The 12,715-nt window shown below is 34.3% G+C and overlaps 1 protein-coding gene across 1 annotated transcript; it reads left to right on the top strand.

Annotated features, from left to right (window-relative positions):
- LOC109329000 (asparagine synthetase [glutamine-hydrolyzing] 1-like) lies at window positions 1,256-7,775 on the top strand. The gene is made up of 13 exons (XM_019562658.1): window positions 1,256-1,393; window positions 2,955-3,093; window positions 4,700-4,795; window positions 5,110-5,251; window positions 5,365-5,555; window positions 5,672-5,833; window positions 6,011-6,091; window positions 6,322-6,543; window positions 6,624-6,758; window positions 6,835-6,915; window positions 6,996-7,082; window positions 7,223-7,330; window positions 7,434-7,775. The coding sequence occupies exons 1-13, from the start codon at window positions 1,314-1,316 to the stop codon at window positions 7,572-7,574; spliced, it is 1,665 nt and encodes a 554-aa protein (XP_019418203.1). The 5' UTR covers window positions 1,256-1,313; the 3' UTR covers window positions 7,575-7,775.

Here is a 12,715-nt window from a genome sequence, read left to right as displayed (position 1 = left end):
GCTCATCGGCAACGGGCTGTGGCGGTCTGTTGCTAGGCTCTGGTCTGAGCTGGCGGAGCTCTGTTAACAATTGGTCCTGCTATTGAATGCTTTGCTCTTGCGTTTGTATCATTTGGAGAAGTTGTTGGGTGGTTAGTGGTTGTTGCTCTGGGGCAGGAGGATGGCTTTGACTAGCTTGTTGAGATGGTTGTATCTGTGTTGGTGGTCGATCGATGGAGTATGGTGGTTGAGAGACATGTTTGTTGTTAGAAGTTTTACTTGGCTGAGAGGATGTACTTGGTTTCGAGTGGTTACCATGGTGTAGGTTCCCATAGACAGTGACAATGTTCTTTAGTGGTTGGTCAGAGGGTTAGAACTGCGTGCCCGGTTGAAATCGCCTTCTCTTTGAATCTGGTCGGTGTGGAGTTTGAACCCGCTGGGGAGGTACCTGGATAGGTTCTCCGACAATCAAGTCAGTATGAGACTTAGAAGAAGTGTTGGAGAATAAATACGAGAGAGGTAAAGTAAGAAATAAGGAGAATGAATGCTAGCAATAGGTGATAAATGTGTGAATGAGTTAATGAATAGTTCATATAAGGGGATATACCTTTTTTATAGTAGTTGAGATGGGTGATGTGACACCTACCACTGGCTGATTGTGACTTGTAGTAGGTACTATAAGCGTATAATAGGTTTGTCCCTACTGTATTATAGGTCTGTTCATGACCATACTATACAAGTTTGATTTGCAGACAGCGTGACAATGTCTAGTTGGGAATGCATTAAATGAGATGTCAGAAGAATCATGATGCTTACGAGGGTGACGCAAGCTCCCAAGTTGTACCTGCTCGTCTATGGTTGGTTGCGAAGGATCACATCCCAAGTGGATAAGATATCCAGTTTGACCCGGATGAAACATATTCCTTTCCAATAATGAAGAATAGACTACCTATATTACGAGAAGAAAATGTGTTTTATAATTATTTAATTCAAGAATAAATTAAAACTTCCTTTAAAGTTTATTTTTTTCCACTTCTTATTTGAACCCAACTTATCCACATTTGGAGAAAGTGAAACGACAACGGCTGGTATTGAGCTCTGCATATAAATACATGTACGTAGATGCGTGAAGTGCTCGTTCCTTCCAACTAGAACCATTTTAAGTGCCGTCCATTCCCTATTTGTTCTCTCAACACGTTATTCTTCGTTTCCACTTTCCTCTCCTTATCTATCTTCTCCTCATTTTCTTTCACCTATTTTTTTCTTTTCTTTTCTTCTTCTGACATCCTTAGTCCGTTGTCTTCATTACCATATTATATTTCTATCATTACATTATGTGTGGCATACTTGCGGTCCTTGGTTGCTCTGATAATTCCCTAGCCAAAAGGGTCCGCGTCCTTGAACTTTCTCGCAGGCAATGATTCCTTTTTTTAACCTTTGTTTTCTTTATGTTAGTGTTTTTGGAAGCTTCCAAAACCTGCTGACATTTGCGGTGCAACCACAATTGTGGTTGGTTTTGACTATTCTCAAAACTTATATGTATACATACGTATACTAGGGACCACTCAAGTATGAATAATTTATATAAGAATGATCTAAATAAATCTGGATCTTATAATCAATTATAAATGTTAGGATTAAAAGTTAATTATTGGTCATATGATAATTATGTGCATATATTTTTTAATCTTGATCGTCTAAATAACATCTAATAATTTATATTAATCGTTATCATCTGCATAGATGCCTATACTCAAAAAGCCTTTCTAATATGTTCTGTGTTTGTATGCAAGGTTTTTTGCTTTAGATACTTTCCTTCACAAGCTTCTATGTTTTTGGGTTACATGTTGAAGATGATAACTTGAGATAACATTTGCTATCTGTTGTGTGCAATATGTGAATATGAGTAACTTCATTTGTTGTGATTGCTTGGTTTTGATATCAAGTAACTTATGATTTAAGGCATGGAGTCTTATAAAGCATTGGTGTTGATGGGAGTTGAGTGATGATGACCACGAATATGGAATTCCTTGTTGGTGTCTAATGTAATAATTTCAGGGAAATCCTTCTGAAAAGATACTGAAACATTATCTGAATAGTTTTTAAATAAAAAAAAGTAGTATTAAAGAGTGTAATATTTATGTGTTGATAATGTGAAGATTTATATATAGTTAGTAAATCATGATGCAGTAACAACGTAAAAAATTCTTACAATGTTATTATGTACAACTTTTCTTATTAGAGAAATAGTAATAGTGTATAAAATTAACCTATAAATTATCTTAAATACATTATAATGTTAGCATCTCACTTTTAAGTCGGTAGTTAATAAATAAATGAAGAAAGAAAGTATAACTTTAAGACATGTTGAAATATTAATTGTTTTCTTTATTCAATAATTAAGAGAAGTATTAAGACATGTCTTGTTGGTGTTGAAATTAGTGCTAATAAGATAATTTATTGGCGTGTTGATTATTTTCGGATATCATGTTATGATAAAGTGACAAACTAAGAAGTTATATTATAACTAAAAGATTAGTGCTGAGTATTTTTTTGGTCTGTAGTGCAATTAATGTAATTGTATATTTTTGGTCTCTAGTGCGATTAATTGATCTTGTTTCAACATTTGGTGTTCTATTATGTCTCGACTTAATTAAAAATGTTAACTAATGAAAAAAAATCATAAAAAAAATAGTTTATTTTTTACTACTTGGTGAAATAAGATTGTTTTAGTAGAAGAGGACATTAATTTTTTGGAATCATTTATTTCAACATTTACGATCGCATCGCATTGTGTATCAACACAATCAAAAGTGCAAACTAATACAGAAAAAAAATCATAAATCAGAAAATAATTCGTTTTCATTATTTGATTGATTTGATATATAATGACATAAATTTTTGAGCACATGTGATCATGTTACTTTTAAATTAGTCACTAAAATTTATCATTTATTTGTTTGTTGATGTCACAGATTGAAGCACCGTGGCCCTGACTGGAGTGGGCTCCACCAACATGGTGACTGTTATTTGGCTCATCAAAGGTTAGCCATAGTTGATCCTGCTTCCGGGGATCAACCTCTCTTCAATGAAGACAAATCCATTATTGTTTCGGTAAGACAAAAATGTTCGGCTTGTTTTATAAAGTTAGCAAATGTATCAATTAAAAAAAATTATAAGAAATAATAAAAATTTATTTCATCTTATGTAAATTGTTAAAATTAAAAAAAATAAATACTTATAATTTTTTAAATGATTATATGATCGATTCCTAATGAATATAATCTGCATTTACTTTTCACACAATATTTATGTGAAAACTATCAAACTTATTAAGTCATTCAGTGAAAATTATGTTTAAAATATTTGAATAGGATGCAATAAGTATAAATTGGTTCCTTTAAACTGCAAAGTTCTAAATTCTATTTATATTTAGTTTTCAAATTTTAAATTGCTGTCAGTTATTTTTTGTCAATTATATTCTTATAATAATTGTACATTCTATTGTGAATAAAGATATATCAATTTTGTAAAAAAATAAAAAATAAGGCCGTGATACATCTAGAAAAAACCTAAAAACATATATCCCGAAGTATTAAATAATTTATTTTTCATATAAATTTGTTTTAAATATCCTTACTTACATGTGTGTTCTAGGTTATAATTAAAAAAATGCAATGTACTTCTTAATTAGTATAGTCAAACCTTATATAAAGTTTATAGGGAAATTAAACTTTAATGTTTTTCTTAATTACCCTGTCTGATATGCAAAAGTGGATCCTATCCCGTAATACAGTTCCATTGTACATTGCCTTATATTATTGACAGCTTGTAGGCCTTCTTATTTTTTAAAAATTGTTAAATTGATTAAAAACCACTTCTTGAATTTGGTACTTGCAATTTGTTTGGTTCAGTGTTTTAAATTACGGTTGCGGTCGTGATAGCGGTTGCGGTTATTAGGATTGCAGTCATTGCGATGCGGATTGCGGCCATTGCGGTGTAAATTATTTTGTGAGAAAAACATATTTTTGACATCGATGCGATCTGATGCGGCCTTATGCGATTCCGTTGCGGCCCGATGCAGTCCAAATTCAGTCTGATGCGCGGTTGCATCGCAGCCTATTGCGGTCACATCACTATGAATCATTAGGATCACGCCGCAATTGCGGTGTGGTGCGGTTGCGGCAGTCACCACAACCGCAATATTGCGGCCGCATCGCGTGATGCGGTCCGCAATTTGATACACTGGTTTGGTTGGATTTTTGCTAAAAAAAAAACAAGCTACATAAAGAGCTACACATTTAGCTCATCAAATAGTCACTTTTGTAGAAAAAAACACCGAAATGAAAATATAAATAAATGGATACCTACTTTTTAGGTAAAAAAACTAAAAGAAACAGAAAATGTGTTTTGCACTTTTCTTTATCTAAGAAAAAAGATGTCTCATTTAGTATGGAGTTGTCCCTTCGGGTTGCAATGGTTTATCATAAAAAATGATTGGAAGAAGTCATTGGCACAATTTCACATTACAAACATCCATAGTTTGTTTATTACAGTATGAAAGTTTCTTATTCTTTAAGTATTTTGAAAAAATGATTAGGTTGCAACACAGTTTTTTTAACAAAGTATGCATACTTTGTGAATAAAATTCTCAGATGAATTTGTCTGTTATTCCACTGATTATTATGACTGACAGTAAATACCATTAACTAAAATTCAGGTAAATGGAGAAATTTACAATCATGAAGAACTGAGGAAACAACTTCCAAATCACAAGTTCCTAACAGGAAGTGACTGTGATGTTATTGCTCACCTGGTTAGCTATAAGATCTCTTTTTCATTAATTATACTCAATGTTTCAAATTGCCATCGCACTATTATAGTTATCTTTCATGTATCACAATTGCATGAAAATGAGTGGCAGTCATTGTCAAGACTTGAAACCACAATATTGCAGCCACGGTTGCAGTCACAGCGTGCAATTTAAAACACTGGTTATACTTATTCAAGTCTTCGACCAAAGTTTCATCCTATTGAGAGTATTATTTAGAATATGGCTGTCAACAATGTTTGGTTATCTTGTTGTTATCAACTGCATGTTATTGGTGTTAATGTCTTGTTTTGTTTTAGTACGAGGAGCATGGAGAAAACTTTGTGGACATGTTGGATGGAATCTTTTCTTTTGTTTTGCTGGATACCCGTGACAACAGTTTCTTAGTTGCACGGGATGCCATAGGGGTCACTTCCTTGTATATTGGTTGGGGACTAGATGGTAATGTTATATGATATTATGCCCTTGTTTTGAATTGAATTCATGTCTTCCATTTCAACTTAAACAGATTTTAATTGAATAAATTGTGACATTTTTGGCATACCTCTGTTCAGGTTCTGTTTGGATTTCATCGGAACTCAAAGGGCTGAACGATGATTGCGAACATTTTGAGTGTTTTCCACCAGGTCACTTGTACTCTAGCAAAGAAAGAGAGTTCCGTAGATGGTACAATCCTCCTTGGTTCTCTGAAGCTATTCCCTCAGCCCCTTATGATCCTCTAGCTTTGAGGCTTGCCTTTGAGAAGGTAACAAGATTCATAGAAGGATCAATAAGTCATTTATAATTGAATTTCATTGAAATTCTTTTCTTTGTCATGAAGTTCTTTTACATTGGTATAAACGATAATGAATGTGATCACAGGCAGTTATAAAAAGGTTGATGACTGATGTGCCTTTCGGAGTTTTACTATCCGGAGGCTTGGACTCTTCATTGGTTGCATCGATCACTGCTCGCTACCTTGCAGACACAAAGGCTGCCAAGCATTGGGGAACAAAATTGCACTCATTCTGCGTAGGCCTTGAGGTATCATATCTATCCTAATTTACGAATTGCAGCTAATTTAGCTTATTTATTTGAATGTTGTCTTAAGGTATTTGAATGAAGTATCCAAATTTAGCTCATTCATTATGAATGACAGCTAACTTTATGCCTTCAGGTATTGAATGCTGTCTTAACATTTGATTATCTTATATCGAGTAGGGTTCACCAGACTTGAAGGCTGGGAAAGAAGTTGCAGACCATCTAGGAACTGTTCATCATGAGTTTCACTTTACTGTCCAGGTATAATATGGAATAGTACTTTTAAGCATATATTTTAGGGTGCCTTCATGCTATGTGTTCATTAGTTTTATACTGATTAAGGATACATAAAGTTTTAATCAGCAAACACATACTGTGTAGTTAGTTATCAATTATTAGCTTCATTGACCAATTAAAGCACACTAGTGCGGAAAAAAATTCGGTGTAAAAATCAGTTTTGTTAATCAATCATTTATATGTGGCATATTCAGGATGGCATAGATGCCATTGAAGAGGTCATCTACCATATTGAAACATATGATGTGACCACAATCAGAGCTGCAACACCCATGTTTCTTATGTCTCGTAAGATTAAGTCACTAGGAGTCAAATGGGTTATCTCTGGAGAAGGATCAGATGAGATCTTTGGAGGATATCTGTACTTTCACAAGGCACCCAACAAGGAGGAGTTCCACCACGAAACATGCCGCAAGGTCAGTTACCAATATACTTGTCAGAACATTATAATCGATTGAAGGAAAAGGGTTAATAGATGCATATTTTTTACAAGCAGATTAAAGCACTAAACAAATACGATTGCTTGCGAGCCAACAAATCAACATTTGCTTGGGGTCTGGAAGCCCGGGTGCCATTTTTGGATAAAGAATTCATCAACGTTGCAATGAACATTGATCCTGAGTATAAAATGGTATGAACAAACAATGTCCAATACATCATCACATGAAAGTTGCATATTGTATTATGTTACTATTTTATTTGTTCAGATAAAAGGTGAAGAAGGACGAATCGAGAAATGGGTTCTTAGGAAGGCGTTTGATGATGAAGAGCATCCTTATCTGCCAAAGGTACTCTGCAATTCGCTGCAATGTCTATTCATCTTAGCCAAATAAGTTTTCAAACTAACATAAAATTTAATTTCATGCAGCACATTTTATATAGGCAGAAAGAACAATTCAGTGATGGAGTTGGCTATAGTTGGATTGATGGCCTTAAAGACCATGCTGCAAAACATGTAAACAACTAAACATGATTTCATCCTTCTCTTAATCTCATGTTTTCCTCTTGTTAATATGTGTAGATCATTTCCTTGAAATCTCAAAGTTAGTCATACAATTGCTTTTGCTTATAACTGGTTCTTGTCATTTTTTGTAGGTAACTGATAAAATGATGCTTAATGCTCCTCACATTTTCCCCCATAACACTCCAAATACAAAAGAAGCATACTACTATAGAATGATCTTTGAGAGGTTCTTCCCTCAGGTAACTTAATGAATCTAATCTAAATTTGGACTAGGGGATCAACATTTACATAATTCCTTTTAAGCTTATTCAAATCTTCATGTTCCTTGATTTTATTTTTCAGAACTCGGCCGGGCTCACAGTCCCCGGAGGTCCAAGTGTCGCGTGTAGCACTGCGAAAGCTATTGAGTGGGATGCTGCCTGGTCCAACAACCTTGATCCTTCTGGTAGAGCAGCACTAGGGGTGCATGTTTCAGCTTACTAGAACCAGGTAAATTCAATCAGCAGCAGCCAAACTGTATAACCAGAGAATATCATAGCTGAGATGGGAGTTTCTCGTCTTGAAATTGGATCAAGTGCTAGCTAGTATGAGTCCTACAAGGACTTGTCCAATTACCAAGATATTGTAACATAAATTGAAGTTTTGCCTGTAGTTTATAATTTTAAACAGGCAATGTTATATGTATATAAGGCTTTCTATCTAAAGGCCTATAAGTGTTGTACTATACTGCTATGCACACCTTGTCATTCATTTTTTTTCTTGGTTATTACCTTGCCATTAATTTGAATCATGTGATTTGAACATTATCATAATAATGTATTGGGGTTTCTAAGAAAACTCGTGTTACTGTCAGTTAACTGTGAATCATAGCTCTCATTATTGGAGAGTTTCTAAGAAAAGTTGTGTTTGTTTTATTAGTCTCTTTGATGAAGAGACTAACCAAGCCCATTTAATAGTACGGAAGATAGGGTAGCCCATTCAAACCCCATTGCCTAGTGAAAACTATAGATAATGCATTTGAAATCATTTACATCAATTATCATATAATGTACAGGAGGGGATTGATATACTAAGTTAAAAAATCATATTTCACATTTTAGTTATTCATTTTATGAATATCTAATAATTTAGATTTTTTATCGACTAATTCAAATCATGTGAATCATTGCACAATAACACAGTTATACATGGTAAGGTTAGTAAAAGAATATAAAAATGAAAGGAAAATAAAAACAGATGAAGAAATCGGGGATTATCTTTGTAGATTTTCAGTATATAAGAGTTGGGTAAGGTGAGGGGAACACTATAGATTAAAGGAGATGGTATAGGTGAAGGAGAAGGAGAAGTGGATATGAAATGAAGGGAAAATGGGAATCAGTGTTTGAGATAGAAGTCATACTATGGAGAGGAAAGTGTTGTACACAATAAAACAAAAAGCAAAATAAAAAGACAATTATATCATTTTGTTTACACTTGCAATTAGATTTTTATCCTAAAACTAAGGGTAAAAAGATCACTTTTTTATGCGGTATGAGATAGAGGAAAAGAGGGATGAAGATCCTCTCCAGCATTAGATGAGGATTACGACACGTGACATTTTTTTAATGGATATGATTTTAAGTTATTGTTTTATTAAAAAAATATAAAACTTAGAATATTTTATTTCTCCTCATATTCCATTACTGGGGACCCAATACCATAGAGGAGATATACCGTGAGAAGAGTGGGAGAAATGTCTGTCTTGAGTAAGGAAGTGTATTTTGGGGCTTTAGATTTTTTTTATAAGCAAAATCTAATGAATGAGTACAAGGGAGGTAGCGAAATTCCTTGTCGGGTAAGTTCCGACCCATATGAAAGGCATAACGATATGTGCACTGTCTCGGAGAGAGGCTAGGTGAAATAGACATGTCTGTGAAAATGGGCTAAACTCATATAAATTAAAGAGTCGACTATTATAAATTGTAGCTCTTTCCAAACAAGTAATAGGGTATGTACATCATTGAGCAAAATTATTTATTCGCCAAAATTATTCTATAGTCATGAACTTGTAGCTTGTAGTTGTGAGTTTGTAGGTTATAACTGTTAAAATAGGTGGAAGCTTGTAGTTGTGTAGGATAATAAATAATTAGTAATTAGATTAATTAAATACATAAATAATTTAAAATCAAAATTTTCAATCATTTATTTTAATATTTTATTTATAAGTGGATATGCAATATTTTTATTTTTTCGGAGATAAGGTGAGACAACAAAAATAATACAGTTTTTTAGTTGAGGGTAACTAATATAATTTTTTAAAATTTTGAAGGATAAAATTGGAAAGTAAATTATCGAAAACTACTTTTATTTTCTAAACGCTACTTTAAGTAGTTTTCTAAAAAGTCGATTTCAAATTTTATAATCTCTCTTTTTAAAAGCTATAAGCTCCCTTCAAATGCAACTATTGTACACCAATCTAGTGGCTTATTGATTGAGTCAAAGAGTTACAAGCCACTTGAAAAGCTACAAGCTCATATTGACAAACAATACTTATATCTACCATGATCTATATCTATCATGATCTATATCTACCATTGAAACAAATTCATTTTTGATAATCTAGATGCCAACACATATCAAATTTGCTTGGAAATTATTGCTAGCACTCATAGGATCCTCTGTCAGACTACTCCCTCTCTGCTATATGTGACTCTTCCTAATATGCCTATAATTCGTTGGTTCCCTCCTAAACCAGATTCGGTTAAGCTCAATACGAATGGGGCTATTTCTGCTTCAAAAAGGTTGGCCTCTTGTGGGGGTGTTGTGCGTGATCATTTTAGAACTTTCATCTTTGCCTTTGCGAAAAAGCTAGGTAATTGCTCAGTTTTCCAAGCTGAGCTTTGGGGTATCTTTTTGGGTCATCGGCTTCTTCACCAACGTGGTTTTAGGAAGATCAATATTGAATCAGATTTGACATGTTGTATTCATCTAATTAGCTCTGGTTGCGCTCCATCTCACCCTTGTACTATCCTGGTTGGTCAGATTTGTTCCATCATGGTTTCTTTCGATCATGTGACTTGTAATCATACCTTTTGTGAAGCAAACTCTATTGCAGATGAGCTCGCAAAGTTTGACCTGGAGCAGGATTGTAATTTTCATTTTTTATTTGATATTGTTCCTACTTACCATAAAATTTAACTTTTGATGGATTGTGCCTTTACTGTTTATAGCAGGGGATGTAGTCTGTTTTCTTTTGTTTTGGAGTTCTTGCTCCCTTTCTTCCATCGAAAAAATATAAGCATTTGAAAGTGTTCCATTAGATGCATAAAGTCCATTAAATACATAAAGTGACATTTAGCATTTTGAAAAAACTTCATTCCACATAGGCCATAATAACCACACAATAGCAACCAAATCATTCTTTAAAGCTTACCCCCTCTTCTATTCCTCAACAACAATATACCTTGCATGAAGTGCTCCACACACAGTTAGACGTAAGAGAAACATAGACATCTAACCACTTATAACAAGCACTCCAAATACCAGATCTGAAATTATAGCTTAAGATTAAGTAGTCAACGAATTCTAGGTGGCCATTGCAGAAGATATACAATAAATTAGCACCACGAGAAACAACAGAACTTCTAACTAAGGCAATTATTGTTGGGATTCTTCCATAAAGTAGTTTCCAAATAAAAGCAGAAACTTTACTAGAAATGCAATTACTCCATACCTTTTTGAAATTGATTGCACGGACTGCCCTATCATTGTCCAGGATCAAATAATATGTTGAATTTATCGAGTATGCTCCACTCTGGACAAGCTTCACAAGACCAAGCATCTTGAGATCTAGTTTGCAAGGAGAATTATTAATCACGCTAAGAAGCTGACTTACTAACCGATTCTCCAAACAAAAAGGGGTCGCCGCCAACTGATATTGTTGTGTCAAACATCATTTAACCAAAATCATTGATTGAAACTTCTTTATGCAAAGACATATTAAACAATCTTGGGAACATAATGTGCAGTAGTTGCAAGCCGGCATATCTGTCAAACCATAAGCTAATGGAAGACCCATTACCATTGACTTCCTAATATCTTTTAAGAACCTATCACCAGAGATGTTTCTATCATTATCTAGATTTACAATATCAGACCATGATTTAGATTTAGAACTAGAAATGTTTCTGTCATTATCTAGATTTACAATATCATACGACCATTTAGATTTCAACTCATCCTTATGGTGTTCTTATTTATACTTCTAAAGGGATTAAAAGAGTCATACTTAGATATAATGTCCTTCACCTAGTGTGCCTCTCCATTCACAACAAATCTCCATTTCCACTTAAGTAAGAGAGTCATGTTAAACAAACCCAAGTCTCTCACACCTATAGCCCTTTGAATCCTCATATGGTTACTCAATAACTCTAACTCTTCATATTTTCATAGCCTCCTGAGATCTAGACGTAATTTGAATTCTTTACATGGTTTAGCTCTTAATGGAGAATGGGTTGAGGAGGTTGCAGAGGTGAAGGAAGGTATTAGAGCTCATTATCAGAATTGTTTTCCAGAAGTGAGTTGGTAACGTCTTTGTTGGGGGCATTGAGTTTAATAAGATTTCGGAACCCCAGAATGAGATGCATAGATCTGCTTTTTCTGAAGATGAGATAAAGGCAGCAGTTTGGGATTGTGGGAGTAACAAGAGTCCTCATCCAGATGGATTCAATTTCAGATTCATCAAGGATTTTTGGGTTCTATTGAAAGGGGATCTGATTGATATTTTCTAGGACTTCCATAAGAACGGGAGGATTGTGGTTGGGGTCAATGCGTCTTTTGTGTGTCTTATTCCCAAGAAGGCGAATCCTTTATCCCTGAATGAGTATAGGCCGATTTCTTTGATTGGTTGCATATACAAGATTATCTCCAAAGCTCATGCTAATCGCCTTAAAAATGTGATTTCCAGTGTGATTTCTGAGAATCAATCGACATTCATCAAAAGCAGACATGTAACGCCCTGAAAAATACTTCTCAAAAAACATTGCAAAAAAATGGGTAATTTTTTTTTTTGAAATGAGGATGTATAAAATTGTTTCCCTTTTTAAAACCTTCATTTTCCGGGACATCACTTTAAGTAACTCAAATGCGGAAAATCAACTTATCGTTATCGAATGATAACTTAACCCGATTCACAATTTCCTGAATAACACAATGTATATAAACGGTTAAGTCATCTTTAGTTCATACAAACTAAATCAACAAAGGCGGAAACTACATCGCCACTAACATATACAAAATCCAAAAAGAAAGCGCGGAAATACTAATCATCGCCTAGAGACACTAAACAAGGACATGAACAAACTGAAGCCGTCAGTGTTTCAAAAGTCACAAAATGATAAGCAACTCCTAGTGGCTAACTCCAAAGCTAGGGTATTGCCTCTCCTCAATTCCACATGCCCCCTCCTGGAACGTCACGGACGGGTAGCTCCAAATCTGAGCACATCTGTCTACCTGACGAGCACACGTCCGAAAAACAAACAATAGAAAAGAAGAGGAATAGAGAGAGTAAGACATCTAATGAAGATAAATTCATTGACGGCGTGGACTTACTCAGAATATTACACTCAGATATGAAAAATAGTTCA

This window comes from Lupinus angustifolius, chromosome LG16 (genome assembly GCF_001865875.1).
Source record: "Lupinus angustifolius cultivar Tanjil chromosome LG16, LupAngTanjil_v1.0, whole genome shotgun sequence".
Lineage (NCBI taxonomy): Eukaryota > Viridiplantae > Streptophyta > Magnoliopsida > Fabales > Fabaceae > Lupinus > Lupinus angustifolius.
This window is presented reverse-complemented; position numbering and strand designations above follow the sequence as displayed.